At 34.4% G+C, this 15,758-nt stretch overlaps 1 protein-coding gene across 1 annotated transcript; it reads right to left on the bottom strand.

Annotated features, from left to right (window-relative positions):
* Nucleotides 1–524: 524 nt before the first annotated feature.
* On the bottom strand, nucleotides 525–15,278 carry LOC133338850 (uncharacterized; the record flags this gene model as incomplete). The annotated part of the gene is made up of 4 exons (XM_061546955.1): nucleotides 525–649; nucleotides 10,732–10,872; nucleotides 14,402–14,821; nucleotides 14,954–15,278. Coding segments are annotated over 4 exons (1,011 nt in total), but the record flags the coding sequence as incomplete, so codon positions are not given.
* Nucleotides 15,279–15,758: the final 480 nt, after the last annotated feature.

Raw genomic sequence — 15,758 nt, 5'->3', positions numbered from 1 at the left:
ATATGCCTTCTAAGTAGGGGAATCCTCATCCATTCTCACAACATGACGTAACCAACGTAGTCGCTGCAGCTCGATCCGTCTGACTATGTCGATGTCCGAGAATAGATGGTGTAGATCGCGGTCCACGATATTCACCGTCGAGGTAGATAGTTATTACCAAAAGTATGGGTTTTTTTTTGCCAGAACCCGTCGTACATGAAAAATTTCGTGACGGTTGGTCCTTAACTGTGGTCCTTAACGTGTTAAAAATTACACTGTACAGACGGAGACACATGTCTAGATCAACTCAGCTAGTCGAAATAAGACAATCGGTATACTAAAAGGAGTTACACAAAGCGTATAAAAAGTACCCGGACGCTTTCTTGTTTTCACTAAAAGAGGATCGCACCCAGTTTATTTTGTATATTTTTCTTTCGATCAGTTTTATAACAGTCGTATTTTCCAACTAGTCTCATCATGATCACCATTTGTTTTCAACATATTTAAATTAATAAATTAACAAATAAATAAAGTTCTTTACTCACCCCATTCTTTTCACACACACCGCCTGCATTCTTCAAATCGCCCGTCCAGGCTAAACCCAGTGTGCCCATTTCAAAATCCCGATAGGTGAACATATAAGCCAAGCAGAAAGCATCGTAATCCTCCTCTGAAAAGGAAAATGGCAAACAAACAAAAATACAAACATTGAGATATTTAGATACAATTACTCTAAGAGTATTAGGAATCAGAAGAGAATCGAAGATAAAAAAGGAAAGCTTATACTAGAAAAGAAAACAAAAAAGTAAACAAAAGAAGACGAGACGAACTGATAGCATTACAACAGACGTCATTTAAGGGGACCCCCCCATTCTCTGGGTCAAAATTTTTGTTGACTTAATTCCAATCTACACTAATTCAAGAATGTCCCTGCAAAACTTCAAGTAAAAATCTCAAGAACTCTTGAAGATATAGCAGATTTATTGTGTCAGCATCAAGTGGCGGCTGAAGGGCTTCTCAAACTTTAAACGCGTTTTTCTCTAAACATTTTTTTGCGAATGGCGGGCACGATAACTCAAAAACTAATAATCCAATCGGTTCCAAATTTTGCAACGTTTCTCTGGGAGTGTATAGCTCTCGTATGAACTAGGATAAAGCCAATCGGTGAAGATCTTCCTTATTTTTTAACTTGGTTTTTGGTAAAAAATCGGCGATTTTCCAAAAAAAAATTTTAAAGGTCCACCATTTTATTTATTTTAGAGCGAAGTCAATAATCCTAGTTCATACGAGAGCCAGACATGTACTCTTTCTAACACCGTTGGAATTTTCGGATTCCGATGTTCCAGTGAGGAGTTATCATGCCCGCCATCAAAAATAAGGACTTTTCTTTAATTACAAAAAACAACAAAACAATAACAAAAAATTTTTGTAAATTATTTTTCTTCTCTTTTAAATCTTCAAATATATATGTGCAAAGTTACAAACCTTAACAAGCATTGGTATTGATTTACCAGCCCATTGAAAATCTTGAAAAATTAAAATCGAGAATGGGTGGGGTTCCCTTAATGCCGAAAAACAAAATAAAACATAGCAAGACAGTATGGGGATTATTTTATTTTATTTTGACAAAAAATTGTCTTACCGTTTATTGCAATTTATTACGAATACATACAACAAAATTTTTCCATGTATATGTTAAACATTAATAAATTACTACAATTGTAGATTTCACTTAGGCAGTATGACCTATGTTTGAGCCTTAAATATATGATGATTTTTGGGTACTACATATATATATATATATATATGTGATGCTGTGTGTTGGTAAACATTTATGATAGCATTTAATATACAAGGTATATATGCATCCATGTATGTGTGCAATATTAACCTTCTCTCGGTGGATTTTCATTTCGACTGACTTTCTAACTGAATACACAACAATACCCATTGGACAGACGAAAAGACCGACTCTGTGCATCGCATAAATATTTAAAACTACATTATTGTTATTATTTTGTGTGTGTGTTTGTGTTTCGTTTTCATATTGTGTAAAATGTCACTCGAAGGATACTGTAACATAAAATACGAAATGTACTAAAGAGAACAAAATTCTTATTTGGGGAATATGTCAGATAATTATGAGAATGCCAAAATACCTCGCTTACAATCATTTTTAAAATTGTGAAATCTTTTTGCAAATTATACCTTTTTTTAGATTAAACCAGTACAGTATGGCTGAAATCGCCAATACAAAATAACGACAAAAACAAAACTTTTCAACTTTAAATTTTTAACAGATTTTTGATGGCATTCAATTCACAACATATTGATAAGAAAAATCACAATAGTTTTTACTGCTGGTAACCATATGTATGTAAAAGTTTACCAATGTCGATAGCCATACTCGATTCGTAGTTTGGAAGCCGAATGCAGGTAGTTGGAGAATGAGGTTATCCCTATTCGAGTACGAGATTTGAAATACCAATAATCGAAGCAGGAGCGTAATACACACTCAATTGGCATGATGGATCGAATATGTAGAATTTTGGAACAGGAAAGTATTACATTGACTTACTCTATTCGACGACAGAATCCGAAATGAGAAAATCGAAACAGGGGCGCAATATGAGGCGCATTCTTTTTTATTTTCCCAGAGTTTCTTCTCAATGTGAAAGATTATTATGGTGTAGTCAGAATAATGGTCTTTAGAGCGACTAAACAATTTGATCAGAATCGGACCTATAAGCAACGTTTAGTTTATTGGACAACGGACAAACTTAGCGAAATATCTGGATATGGATCCTCTTATAATGACCTATAGAACTTGTCTTTATCTTCAAGATTTACATTAAACAAACCGACCAGGTGGGACATCGCTGGGCGCCATCTGACTTTTGAAAAATTTGAAAGTTTTTAGAATAAACGTGATTAATACTATTTAGCGTACCAGCACGTGTTGTGTAGTTTATAGTGACATGCATAACCAATATGAAATGAAAAATATGCAAATTTTTGATCGCACGAAAAAAATGCTTCGGTCAACATAAATTTTTAAATGGCGATGAAGCACCATCATATAACAACAAGAAAAATGTTATTAATATTCGATATTACATGCCCGCCTCCTGGCCGCAAAAAGGTTTTTATAATTAGATGCCGAATAAAAAATGATCGTTAAGATTGCTTCTTAGAATGTCAAGGGGCTCCCGATGCATTTCATCTGTAGGTGTATGTAAGCCTTTTTATAGTCGAAAACAACTTTCAAAAATGTATTACTCCTTCGGGGGATTTGAGTGCTTAAATCTGCTTTTCGGGAGTCGCCACAATGATCGTATACGATGATTGAGACGGATGTTGTCGGCAATCGGCTACGATGATTTAATGATGATCGGGGACGGTGGTTGGCGATAATAGTCATCGACAATTTAGTGATGGCTGGGAACGTTTCTTCTCGGGTGTTGGCACGATGATAGGCTAAGACGTAGAAACTACTTTATCTAACTACGAGCAGTAAACCGAAGCCTCTGTGGGGAATAGTAAACCTAATGGGTCGATTATGGAAAGCAACCAAACTCCAGTTACGATTTCAACTGGCAACGCTACTGAAATAAAAATTAACATTATGAATATCAACTTTTCTCAGTTGCCGTCGATAATACTGTTTTGACACTTCTTCAACTATAAATATTGTAAACAAAGAAAAAATTGAATAGAATATTTCAGAAAAACTAATTATATGTGATGATAAGCTCAGTGGAACTAGTTTTGATGATGAAAATGATGTTCAAGGTGTGCCATCTATTAGAAGGCATTTAAGACATAAATCCATTAGAACTACCATCAGTTCTGTGAGTAGATGCTTATGTAGAGAAATGTTCAATCAACTGCTCATTTTAGCTTGAAGGCGTATTTTCGGCTACTAGAAGATGCCGTTGTGTACTTAGTTGAAGCCTGAAAAGCCCGGCGGTTTACAGCAACTCCTCCTCTCTTAAAAATGTGTGCAGCTTTGAGGTTTTTTGCGAAGGGAAGTTTTCAAAAGTCCCAAGGCAATGACTTTTGGCATTGCTCAACCCACAATGTCGGTGGTGTTGGCCGAAATATCCGGCTAAAATTTGGATTGTTTCCAAATTAACAGAGGAGGAAAACGGGAAAAATAAAATTCTTTATATTCGAAAACAAAGTTCCCGGGTGTTGTCGGATGTATTGATGATACACACGGACATATCATGGACCCAAAAGAAGATGTTCGCCACCTTCTGTCATTCATTTGGAATGTGTGGCCTTCCACACATCATCGATAGTGGCTTTGGTTTGACCAAAAGTCCGCATGCCGCCTGCTACATTTGGGTCAGCTTCCATCCGGGCAATTAAGACCTCAAATTGTTCTTTTGTAGTAATATAAGCCATTATGGGAAGCCTACAAATTTCAGTTATTGTAAACAGCAACCAGAAATAAATGGTTGCCGAAAAATTATATTTGAAGCAACTGAAGTTGTCAACAGTTGTCATCCATAATTCTAATTTGGCAACGCCACTAAACTATGGTTACCATCCGTAATCGACCCATAAGTCTTTGTGTGGAACAGTAAGTCGAAGCTTCTGTGTGTATGCATTTATGTAGCCGCCACAATGGACAGTTATGTTTGCGGTTTAACAATGTGAATGAGAATTATGAGGTAGTGTTAGTTAGTTATGGTTGCTCAGGTTCTAGAATTTTGCATCTTGATAATATAGCATTTTAATACAAAAGTCTATATTAATATTGAACTATTTATATAATACAATTTATCAAAATTCCATTTTGATGATATATTTGGTTTTATACACATGTTTGCTGTTTTAATTTTCATTAAATTACATTTTATAATTTTTATTGAATACTAATACTTGATATTAAATTCCGTTAACGCCATCTGCATCAATGTCAGTGTCCTTGAATGAATAAAATTCAATTTACTTTACATGAAGTGCAGAGAACAGCGTGTTGGTCATAATAGAGAGAGAGCTAATTTGTTTCTAGCATTTACTGTAACAACATTTTACGCACGAAAGCGTTTTAATAAAAAACAACACACACACGCCAAACTCTAGTGACGACTACCACCACAGTGAATGGGTGAGTTCAGTTAGTGGAGGTGCTAAAGAAGAATATTCATTAACATCATCATCGTCACAAACGCCATCATCGTAGTTTACCTTGAATTTAGTTTTGAGTAACATGTTTTTTTTTTGTTCTTCAGGTGTAATTGATTTTCAAAACATTTTTGCATATATCGTACATATATTTTATTTCAGAATACCCAACTGGTTGGGTATGTGTTTTTCATTTCCATTCAATGTTTTACCGTGAAATGTTGAACAAAAATATCCTTCAACTTAATATTTTCAATGGGGAAATTAAGTAAAAGTAAGTCATACAACAATTCAATGTGAATACGTGTGTACATACATATATACAAATACATATATATTCCCAACTGCACTTACACACAAAATATGCATATTGAATGCATATGCATAAGATTACATATATTAAATGAAAACCCCGACCACAGACCATATTTAATCAGCTTTTCATGGAAATTAGGTTGAAACGAGTACGGGCACTTGTTGTTGTTTGTGTATAAGATGAAGAATTGCAGCGACATTGGTTAAATTGTACATATATCTATACTATTTTCATAGTAGAATCATTATAGGATACATAAAATTAAGATGTGTCCTGATAAATCTTGCATCATTTAGGCCAACAACTCCATATTGATTTTAAATATATTGTAAATTTCATGTTAAATTTTTGAATTTTCTTGCCATTCTAGTTAAAAAAAAATATATATATATATATTTTTAAAAAAGTGTATCCACCCCAATATCTACACAACATAAATAAATCCATGTCGTCGAACGAAAAAAAGTAATGCAATTTTATAAAACCACACGCTTGTTACTACTAACGTACGTAATATCTGCGGCGGATATCATCATCATCTGGATATGTATACGAGAGTATAGGCGCGACTTTATTAACTTTATTGCATTTTGACTGCGGTTATTGTTGAATATTATAAATTATTTCGAGTATTCAGAAAAGTTGTCATGCTAACATTTGACATATATTTACGTATTTTCATCATGCGAAGTAATATGGAAGGTGAACTTTTGTAGTGGATAATATAAGTTCATGATAGTAGTTAGGTAATAAAGTTTACTATATATATTATAAGGAATTTATATTGTTTAGAGAGCTGGGAAGTTATTGGTTGTAAGAAAGTGGACCTGCTATATGACTATAGTTCGAAGTACCACATGAGGATAAATAAGTAATTATTTTACATATTTTTTTATTTTTTTTTATATTTATATAAAGACTTTTTATGTATATATACTGATGTATTAAATTCAGCGACTTTAATATTAAAACAGATGCAACTTACTAAAAGTATCAGGTGCCAATTTAACATAGGCAATACTAAGTAAGCAAGGACAACGACCCCTGAACACAATTCGAGAAGGCGTGGTTTCTAGACAACGATAGATGGCGGCCCATTACATACGTTTAAATAATACAATAATTAAGAAAATTGACACAAGGACTAATCGCGTAAGATTGTGGAAATTTGTGGTAGTGAAAAGAACATAGTAAAAAGCATGAAAATAACTTATCGGCTGTAATTTTCAATTTTGTGCTCCCTATAGATACCATATACTTACATAATTTTTATCGTACAATCATTGCTTATTTTTCAGCTAATTATTATTTCGGGGACTGCCACCTATTGTTGTCTGTAAGCAATGCCTCCTTGATTTTTTTCATTGTTCGGTCAAGTATGACTTAAATTTTATAAAATTTGTGGATAGATATTCATCTTCGTAATGCATACTTTTATTTAACAGAATTTGGAATGTCATAGTATATCCTAATTTTTTATGGCTCTTACAGAGTCCTAGACGAAATTTCCGTCCAAATTAAATGTATAGGAGTTCTCCTCGCAGAAAATTTAATCTAGATTAGCATAAACGTTGCCGTGCGCGGTTGCTAAAACATCTAAGTCTGTTTTTACACGGCCTTTTTGTACACGGTTTTAATATAACACGGTTCGAAAATTGAAAATTTTTAATTTTTTTAGACGATTTTATTCCATTTAGCACGATTTGAAATTTTATGTACTTAATTTTTTGTTGTCAAATTTAATTTTTGCGAAGTATGTTCATATCACAAAAAAGTATTTATGAAAGAAAAAAAGTCTGAAACCATCGATAGTATCGATAGTTTGCGAACACTAGCTTAAAGATTTAAGTGAATTCCCCTTTAGCGCGTGCAAACATTTTTTACTGGTCAAAGCAAATGTGAATATCACTAATTTAGGGGAATTCCCTTTATGTATAAGACCAATGTCTTTTTTTACATGATTTTTTAAACGGCTTCTTCTGGAACCAATCTACCGTGTAAAAACAGACTTAGGTGTATATTCCTAGCATAATAATGGAATGCAAATGTTTGTCATCATAAATGCATTTATTGTTTTTAAAGGTATCTTCAGTCGATGAACTACTCAACACAATTATCGAAGCGATTTTCCACTCCGGATCCTCCAAAACATTGTTTAAGAATGCTTCAGGCGCTGAAAATCTTTGACTACGCCTTATGTCTTGATGTGTGATAATAAAAAGAAGTCAGTGCTATATGGTGGTGGACGGCTCATAAACTCCACATTTTGGCCATATGGTGCTGGGTTTAGTAAATATATATGAGATCTCGCATTGTCATGATGCCTTTTTATTCGACTTCGCTTGGCCTTTTCGAATTTTTTCGACAGATCACTTGTTGTGTAACCCTTGTAAGGTGCTCAAGCAGATCAATATCCATATAACCAGTTTTCCCGAAAAATTCAGCAAAATTTTACCTATGCTAAGTCTGGACAAAATTAGTTTATATAATCCAAATAATGATACTCTTATTAATCCGATGTCGGTTGATGCTGCATTTTGTATCAGATTCTAAAATAAACCGAGCGGTATGGTTATATACCAAGACATCTACGATTGGCAAAAATGTATCATCATTGCTAGGGATGTAATTCTTCGGGGGATATCGAGATAAAAAAACTAGAACGTCAGGTTCGAGAATGAACTATATCGGCCCGCATTTAGGCATAGCCCTCACCTAATAATGCCGATTTTCGGTATTTTTAATATGTAGAGTGAAGGAATGTATTGCGATACAAAGCGAAAATGTTAGGTTCGAAATTAAGCTATGTCCGTCCTCAATTAGGCATAGCTCTCATTAAATGGTAACTCCAAATGATCGATATTTTCTACACAATATAATCAATGTTGGTCAGCCTTTTGCTATAGCCCCACATATTACTTTGCCCTGTAAATTGCAGTATTTTGAGGATTTTATACACAGATTCCACCCTACCATGCGTTATCAATATCATCCCACGATCAGGAGTTTCGATGTTTTATGAAAAATCCCTATCAAAAATTGTTTTTCGTGTGCATTATGGCTTACAACAATCGCTTGGTACGATTGTCGGTATAGGTCCACTTTTTGGTATGTTCTATATATCCACACATTGTTTTATACATCAGAAGTATCCAAAGCATAACATAGTTCCTCGTGAGGTGTGTGATGCCATTGCTAATAAATGTCAATACACTATATTGGACTTTTGGTCGTTCTAAAAGTATTCCTATAATATTCTTTAAAAATCTAAGATAATTTGCACACTTAAAATGTGTTCTTCTGCATGTATTCTTTTTATTCCCCCATTTGGTCTTCCTTCCACGCCAATTATTTTGTCATTCCTTGAAAATGTTCTGCAAAAATTCAGAGAATATTCCCAATATTCACATTCCAAAAAATCCAAGGACTAGCAATTTATTACTCTGTCGGTCCTTTAAAAATATTCTTAACAAAACCATGGGTTTTAGTCCGTTGGGCCTTATGAAAATAGCTTAATAGCTTGTTGTTTTTTTTTAATTTTTCCAAATCCAACGTATCATATTCACGCTCCTTGCATTATTTGTTTATTTATTTTTTTTAATTTAAATTTTTACTCTTCCATGCTATTCTAAAACTATTCATAAAAAGATTTCGTCTTTCTAAAATAATTTAAAAATATATATTAAAGCGTTGGCCCTTTAGGTTCTTCTGAAACCCCTTTAGATTATTCTAAAAATATTTCGAATTGGTTAGTCAACTGATTTTTGTAAACATATTGTTCAAAATAAAATGTCCTTATTTTTTTAAAGCCTATTAGGCTGTTTCAAATTGTTCTAAAATTATTCAAAAAATATATTTTAACGTGTTTGCTATTTTAAAAAGATTCTTAAAAAATCCTTTGTCCCTTTTGAAAATATTCTTCAAACATCCACTCTTGCAATATCATCCATTTCGGCAGTTAGAATATTTATAAAAAAACTACGTTTCATATCCCCATTTGAGCTTTTAAATCTTCTTCTTTAGATCCTTCAAAAAATATTCTTTAAACATTCAGACTCTTAAAAAACTTTTTGATATAACTCGAATCTACACTAATTATCTCAAGAACCTCAAGAACTCTCAAGAACTCTTGAAGATATAGCTGAAGGGCTTCTCAAACTTTAAACGCGTTTTTCTATAAACATTTTTTGCGAATGGCGGGCACGATAACTCAAAAACTAACAACCCAATCGATTCCAAATTTTTACACGTCTCTGTGAGTGAATAGCTATCGTATGAACTAGGATAAAGCCAATCGGTAATCTTCCTTATTTTTTAATCTTTCTTACTTTTTAACTTCGTTTTTGGTAAAAAAAACCAATATTTTTGCTAAAAATATTTTTTCAAAGGTCCGCCATTTTGTTGATTTTAGAGCGAAGTCAATAATCCCGTTATATGATCTTAAATACAAAATTTTAGATTTTTATTCCGACAAAAATTTTTTGACACTGGAAGGGTTAATATAAGTGCATAGAAAACAGCAATTGTGTGGGTCTTCAAAGATGAGCCAAACCCAACGAAATTTGTTCGTAAAAGAAACACCTCGAAGCAAAACACACATCGACTCAAATCAGCGTTTTTTTAATCGCCCAAAATGTGGAATTAATCATCAATGTTCCGAAGACAGTGTAGCGAGGTTCGACCTTAAAAAATCATTAATTAGCTCTCGAAAGTGCAATCTAAGGGGTCACGATAACTTCATCAGATTTCGCAGATTCCGCCCTTTTTCTCTGCTCGGTTTTGTTGATTTTAGAGCGAAGTCAATAATCCTAGTTCATACGAGAGCCAGACTCTTTCCGATGTTCCAGTGAGGAGTTATCATGCCCGCCATCAAAAATAAGGACTTTTCAACAACAAAACAATAACAAATTTTTTTTGTAAATGATTTTTCTTCTCTTTTAAATCTTCAATTATATGTGTGCAAAGGTACAAACCTTAACAAGCATTGGTATTGATTTACCAGCCCATTGAAAATCTTGAAAAATTAAAATCGAGAATGGGGGTTCCCTTAATTAGCCCATTAATCCTTATGCTGGTGATTATATATTTTTTATTTAATGGAGTATTCTGATGAACCCCATCATTTCGTAATGAATGTTATCTATATTTGTTTGTATTATTTCTTATTTCCAAGAATAAATGCTTCAAATTATTTTCATCTCACATTTTCCATTATCTTTCAAACTTATATAAACCTTTAACACACCTCTTAACTTTATTCTCTCCCAAAATAAAAAAAATCGTCACGAAAAAAAACTTACCTGAAAACAATTCCAAAAATTTCTCAACGCCATAATTTCCAGGAAATCGATATGATGGATCCTTGATGGCATTCATGTTGTGGACTTTAATGCGTTTTATCATGAATGTGATGTTATCGGGTTTGCCGTCATTGTTAAAGTCTGCAATAAAAAAGTGGACAAACAAAAAATATGAAATAAACGGAAAAGAATGCGAAAGGACAGCAATATATACACCTAATAAAAAAGCAAAAAAATAAAAACAATGATAACAACAATATGGACGTAGAGTTGAAAGTGGAAAAATCAATCTACGTTTGGTCAATTTAAATGTAGTGTTGTTCTTGTCGTTGTACCCATGTAGAACTCTGTGTTTGGATGTGTGTGAGTTTTCCAGATTGTTATGAGCGGGTAGTATAACACACAATACACAATAAATTTCAGTTTGTGACAAAACAAATCCGATTTAAATCTCAACAACATTTTTCGTTGTTATTTTATATGGGTGAGTGTGTGTGTGTGCGTTTGTGTGCACAAACTTTATTCATTTCCGCTTTCCGTTGGCATTGCATTGCACTTTACTACACCACCTACCGCAATGAAAAAAATATGTCCAAACAAAAACGAAATACCCAGAATAGCGAACCGAAAAAATCACAATTTTCCACGGCTAAATAGAAATATGTGCAACAAAAATGTTTCGTAGGTCGAATGGAAAACAAAATTGCTGCTCAGCCCCATGGTTTTCATTATTTTTATGTTGGCTGTTGTGTGTGTTGAACACCATTTTGCATATTGCATTGTCAATATGCAATGTAGAGCCGAGCAGAGAGAGAGAGGGGGAGAGAGATAGAGCAGAAAAAGCAAACTTAACAAAAAAACAAACCTGACTAGAAAATTGAGTTTCTAAAAATTGTTTTTTTTGTCCTAGCTTTTGTTTTGTAGTGGTTTATTTTTTTCGGGGCTTCCTCTCACTCTAACGCTGGCGACCACTACACAACATGTAAAACAAATATTATCCTTGGTGTGGTCTATTTCGGTATTTGTCATCATCATTTCTCATGTTGTAATACACACAGACAAACATTAACAACAGAAAACCTGGGTAGTTTTTGAACAAAGTAATTTGTTGTTGTTTTCCGAGTTTTTTGCGAGTATCTAAAATTTTTTGCGGCTTTTTCTATGTAAATTGTCGCCGAAAAAACACAATCACCAAAAATGCTCAGCCAGCTATACATAACAATATTTGCACTCATTGTCAAAAATTTGGAATTGTTTTAGAGGATTTTGAGAGACGAAATAAAAATAAATAATTGAATAATACACTTTTTTCTACATTCAATGTTTATATTGAAAACATTTGCTAAGTGTTCTGAATGTTTAAATGAAGAAAATAAATTTCCAAATAGGTTCTGACAATATGTTTTTTATCTCTCATCAATTCTACCCCCGTCTTTTTCTAGTCAATTTTGGTAACAACGGACTCAGTAAATTCCATGATAAGGGGAACATGGTACCTACAGAATCGTTCTATCGGTTACGTCAGCAACGAGAAGTGAAGAAGAGTACAAGTACATATCTGGTGGATTGTTCCGCACAAATTACCCAAAACTTGTAATTATTGACCGTAGGAGCATTTCGTAAGGACTCGTGATGACCGACGCGCCAGTCTATCAACAAATTATGTTTTCATAGACTGAATCCAAAATCTTTCGTCATTGAGAGAAGGTCTATTCCATGCATACGAGGGATACTATGAAAGGCATACACAGCATTCGTTCGATGAACACCTGGCCTAAAAAACCTTGTTCTCCCTGGATCCAGCACAATTTCACAGACGGTAAAAAAACATCGCGTCGATTGGTACAAATACATTTTGTAGAAAATTGCGGTGCTTTTAAGACGTTTGTTTATAAGATCGTCACAGCTTCCGAACTATTAACCCTTTCTGTGTTTTTGTCGAATATATTCGACATTTAAAAGTACTCTCTTTATTTGCGATTCTTCGGTTATCCTATGTACAGTTACTATTGATGTTTTTGTTTTTGCTGAAAGACAGACGAAACTGGCCGACGGTTAAAATGAAGATTGCTATTTTTCTAAACTGTATGGCAGTTATACTATCTATGATCTTAAATACAAAATTTTAGATTTTTATTCCATTTTTTTTTTTTTACACTGAAAGGGTTAATATACATGCATAGAAAACAGCAATCGTGTGGGTCTTCAAAGATGAGCCAAACCCAACGAAATTTGTTCGTAGAAGAAACACCTCGAAGCAAAGGGTCGCCAGTTTCTTTGGCATAACTGACCATGTGGCGACTTGAAGGGTTGGTATACCCTTCAATTTGTGTGTCTGAAGAATTCCGAAAGATTCGAAAAATGGGAGATCTCACACATCGACTCAAATCAGCGCTTTTTTAATCGCCCAAAATGTGGAATTAATGGGTCATACGCCGAACGTCTTCATTTCATTGAAGAAATAGGTGGTTCAAAATCGATATTTTGATGGTGTACCAATCGGGGTGGAAATTTTGTTTCGATTATCGATGGGCAGTTGGTGGGCGGTTTAACCAAGGAAGTCGCATGATTTTAAATTATTTTTAAATTATCGGTGATCTCCTTTGCGATCTCCTTTTCGAGAGAAAGAGGTGATAAAAAATGTTCCGTCAATGTTCCGAAGACAGTGTAGCGAGGTCCGACCTTAAAAAATCATTAATTAGCTCTCGAAAGTGCAATCTAAGGGGTCACGATACCTTCATCAGATTTGGCAGATTCCGCCCATTTTCTCTGCTCGGTTTTTAAATGTCTGAACCGGTTTATCAATATCAAGTAGACTATGAAGTTCACTATCCGCTCCATAATTCAGGTCGTTTTTAGAAGACTCCGTACTACTGGTAGTCTATGAAAGACTCCTTTCAGTCTACGACAGACCCCTTTAAGTTCGTCTATAAAAGACTACCAATAGAGCGACTATAATGAATCAGTAGTCTATAAAGACACCCTTCAGCTCGTTTAAGAAGGACTCCTTTCAGCCCTTTTAAGGAAAACTACTATAAATTTATGAAAGACTCACTTCAGCTTGTCAATGAAGGACTCCCTTCACCTCTTCTATGAAAGAGTTCCTCCAGCTCGTCTATAAAAGATCCCCTTCAGCTTGTCTACGAAAGACTCCCTTCAGCTCGTTTTCATCTATGAAAGACTCCCTTCAGTTCGTATATTAAATACTCTCTACAGCTCCTCTATAAAGACTCCCTACAGCTCTTCTATGAAAAGTCTTCCTTCAGCTTTTCTATGAAAAGGCTCCCTTCCAATCCAATGGTGCGTTGTTTCTATGCAACGATAGATGACAACGTCTTTACCTAGGACAGGTTACAGGAGACCAATCATAATACCTGATTAACGAAATTAATACAGGAATTACTCGAGTAAGATGGCGATGCTTTGTGGAAAAGTGATATGCTCCTAAGAGGAGTAGCAGGGGGAAAACAGAGCAAAAATCTGTCTATAATGTCTACCGACTGAAGTTATCTCAAACAGTATAAAGATTTGGAGCGTCTATGAAATACATTCTGCCTTAGCTTGATTATGAAAGTATTTTCTACCTCAGCTGGCATTTATAAAAACTTCTTTATTTCATAATTTTATAAACAAATATTTTCTTTTAATAATTTTAAAAAATCGTACTTACCCGTATTTTTATAAATCGAATTGGCACGCTGAACATGTCGCGTTATCGCCTCTATACTCGCTTCATCGGAACCCATTTTCTGGAAAAATGTATGATCGGCTTGCAGATACAACATACATGTTATTTTCCGATCATACAACGACTTTACACTACTCGGCGAGTCACCATAATCTCCACCACGATTACTTAGCAAACTGGTCATCAGCATGCTATTGAAATTCGGATTGTGAGGGTTAGGTGCCATCATTATTTCCGGATTATAATTATTAACAATGATATTGGGTTTTTTGGTGGCACCATTTTTCGTTATTATCTCAACATGGGTCTTATGTATGGGCCGATCATTACCCATAACAATTGTGGTCCAATTGTTGTTAAAGAATCCTCCGCCGCCATTGTTGTCATTGAAATCGTCATACGCTGATGATGAACGATTGTTGTAGGTGCTGACAATGATATTTTTATGTTTGGTATAGGTTTTCCTGACATTATTGTTGTTGTATGAAATGTCTCCATTGTTGTTGTTGTTATTATTGTTAGGATTATAATTACTAACAATTATGTTGCGGTTGCGATTATATTTCGTCGACGATGATGAGGCCGAGGAGGAGGGTGTAAATGGTGGCGGTGGAGTGTTGGCTGACGTATCTGACACCTTGGTCTGTTGCTGCTGGCCAGCATTACGCCACGTTATCACAGATGCTTGTTGCGTTTTACGCTGTTGTTCTTTATTGGTATTCGCTAATGTAGCGCCGGTTGAAGTGGATTCGGAATTTGTATCCGCATTATGGTAAATACTGTAGTCATCATTGTAGGGAACATCTAAATCCAAAGGCAACGGTGGGTCGTTTTTATGGCCATCACCAGATGAAGCCAGCTGCAAGAAAAGAAAAAAAGAAACAACAAAATGATGAGGAGATCTAAACAAAACAATGAGAAAATAAATTAAAAACAAAGATACCAAAATTGTAGGACAAAAGGATTAATGACAGGGGGAAACAATTGGCAAAAGGATTTTCATTCAATGTTCAAAGTAAAATCTCCCAAAAAGATGATTGGTACTTTTATACCGATCCTTGCCAAAACACATGTGTTTATTTCCAGAGACTTTTGTTTTTGTTATTTTTGTTTCAGTTGAGCCCAAAATAATGGGCGTACAAAGGAGAAAAAATAAATTGAAAGGTTTGTCTTCATTACCATATAATACTGGTTGCAGGATGTGCACAATGCTAACAATTTAAAGAATAACAACATTATTTGGCCCTCATAAAAATGGATATACACATAAATAACAATTTTTTTCAATGGAAAAAGGTAGTATTCCTGACGAATGTTTTTTCTATAGAAGAAGAGACTT

Source organism: Musca vetustissima, unplaced genomic scaffold (assembly GCF_032173495.1).
Source record: "Musca vetustissima isolate MV318-11 ecotype Yass unplaced genomic scaffold, APGP_CSIRO_Mvet_v1 utg27755, whole genome shotgun sequence".
Taxonomy (NCBI): Eukaryota; Metazoa; Arthropoda; class Insecta; order Diptera; family Muscidae; genus Musca; species Musca vetustissima.
Note: the sequence above shows the minus strand (reverse complement) of the source record. Positions and strands in the feature narration are given on the sequence as shown.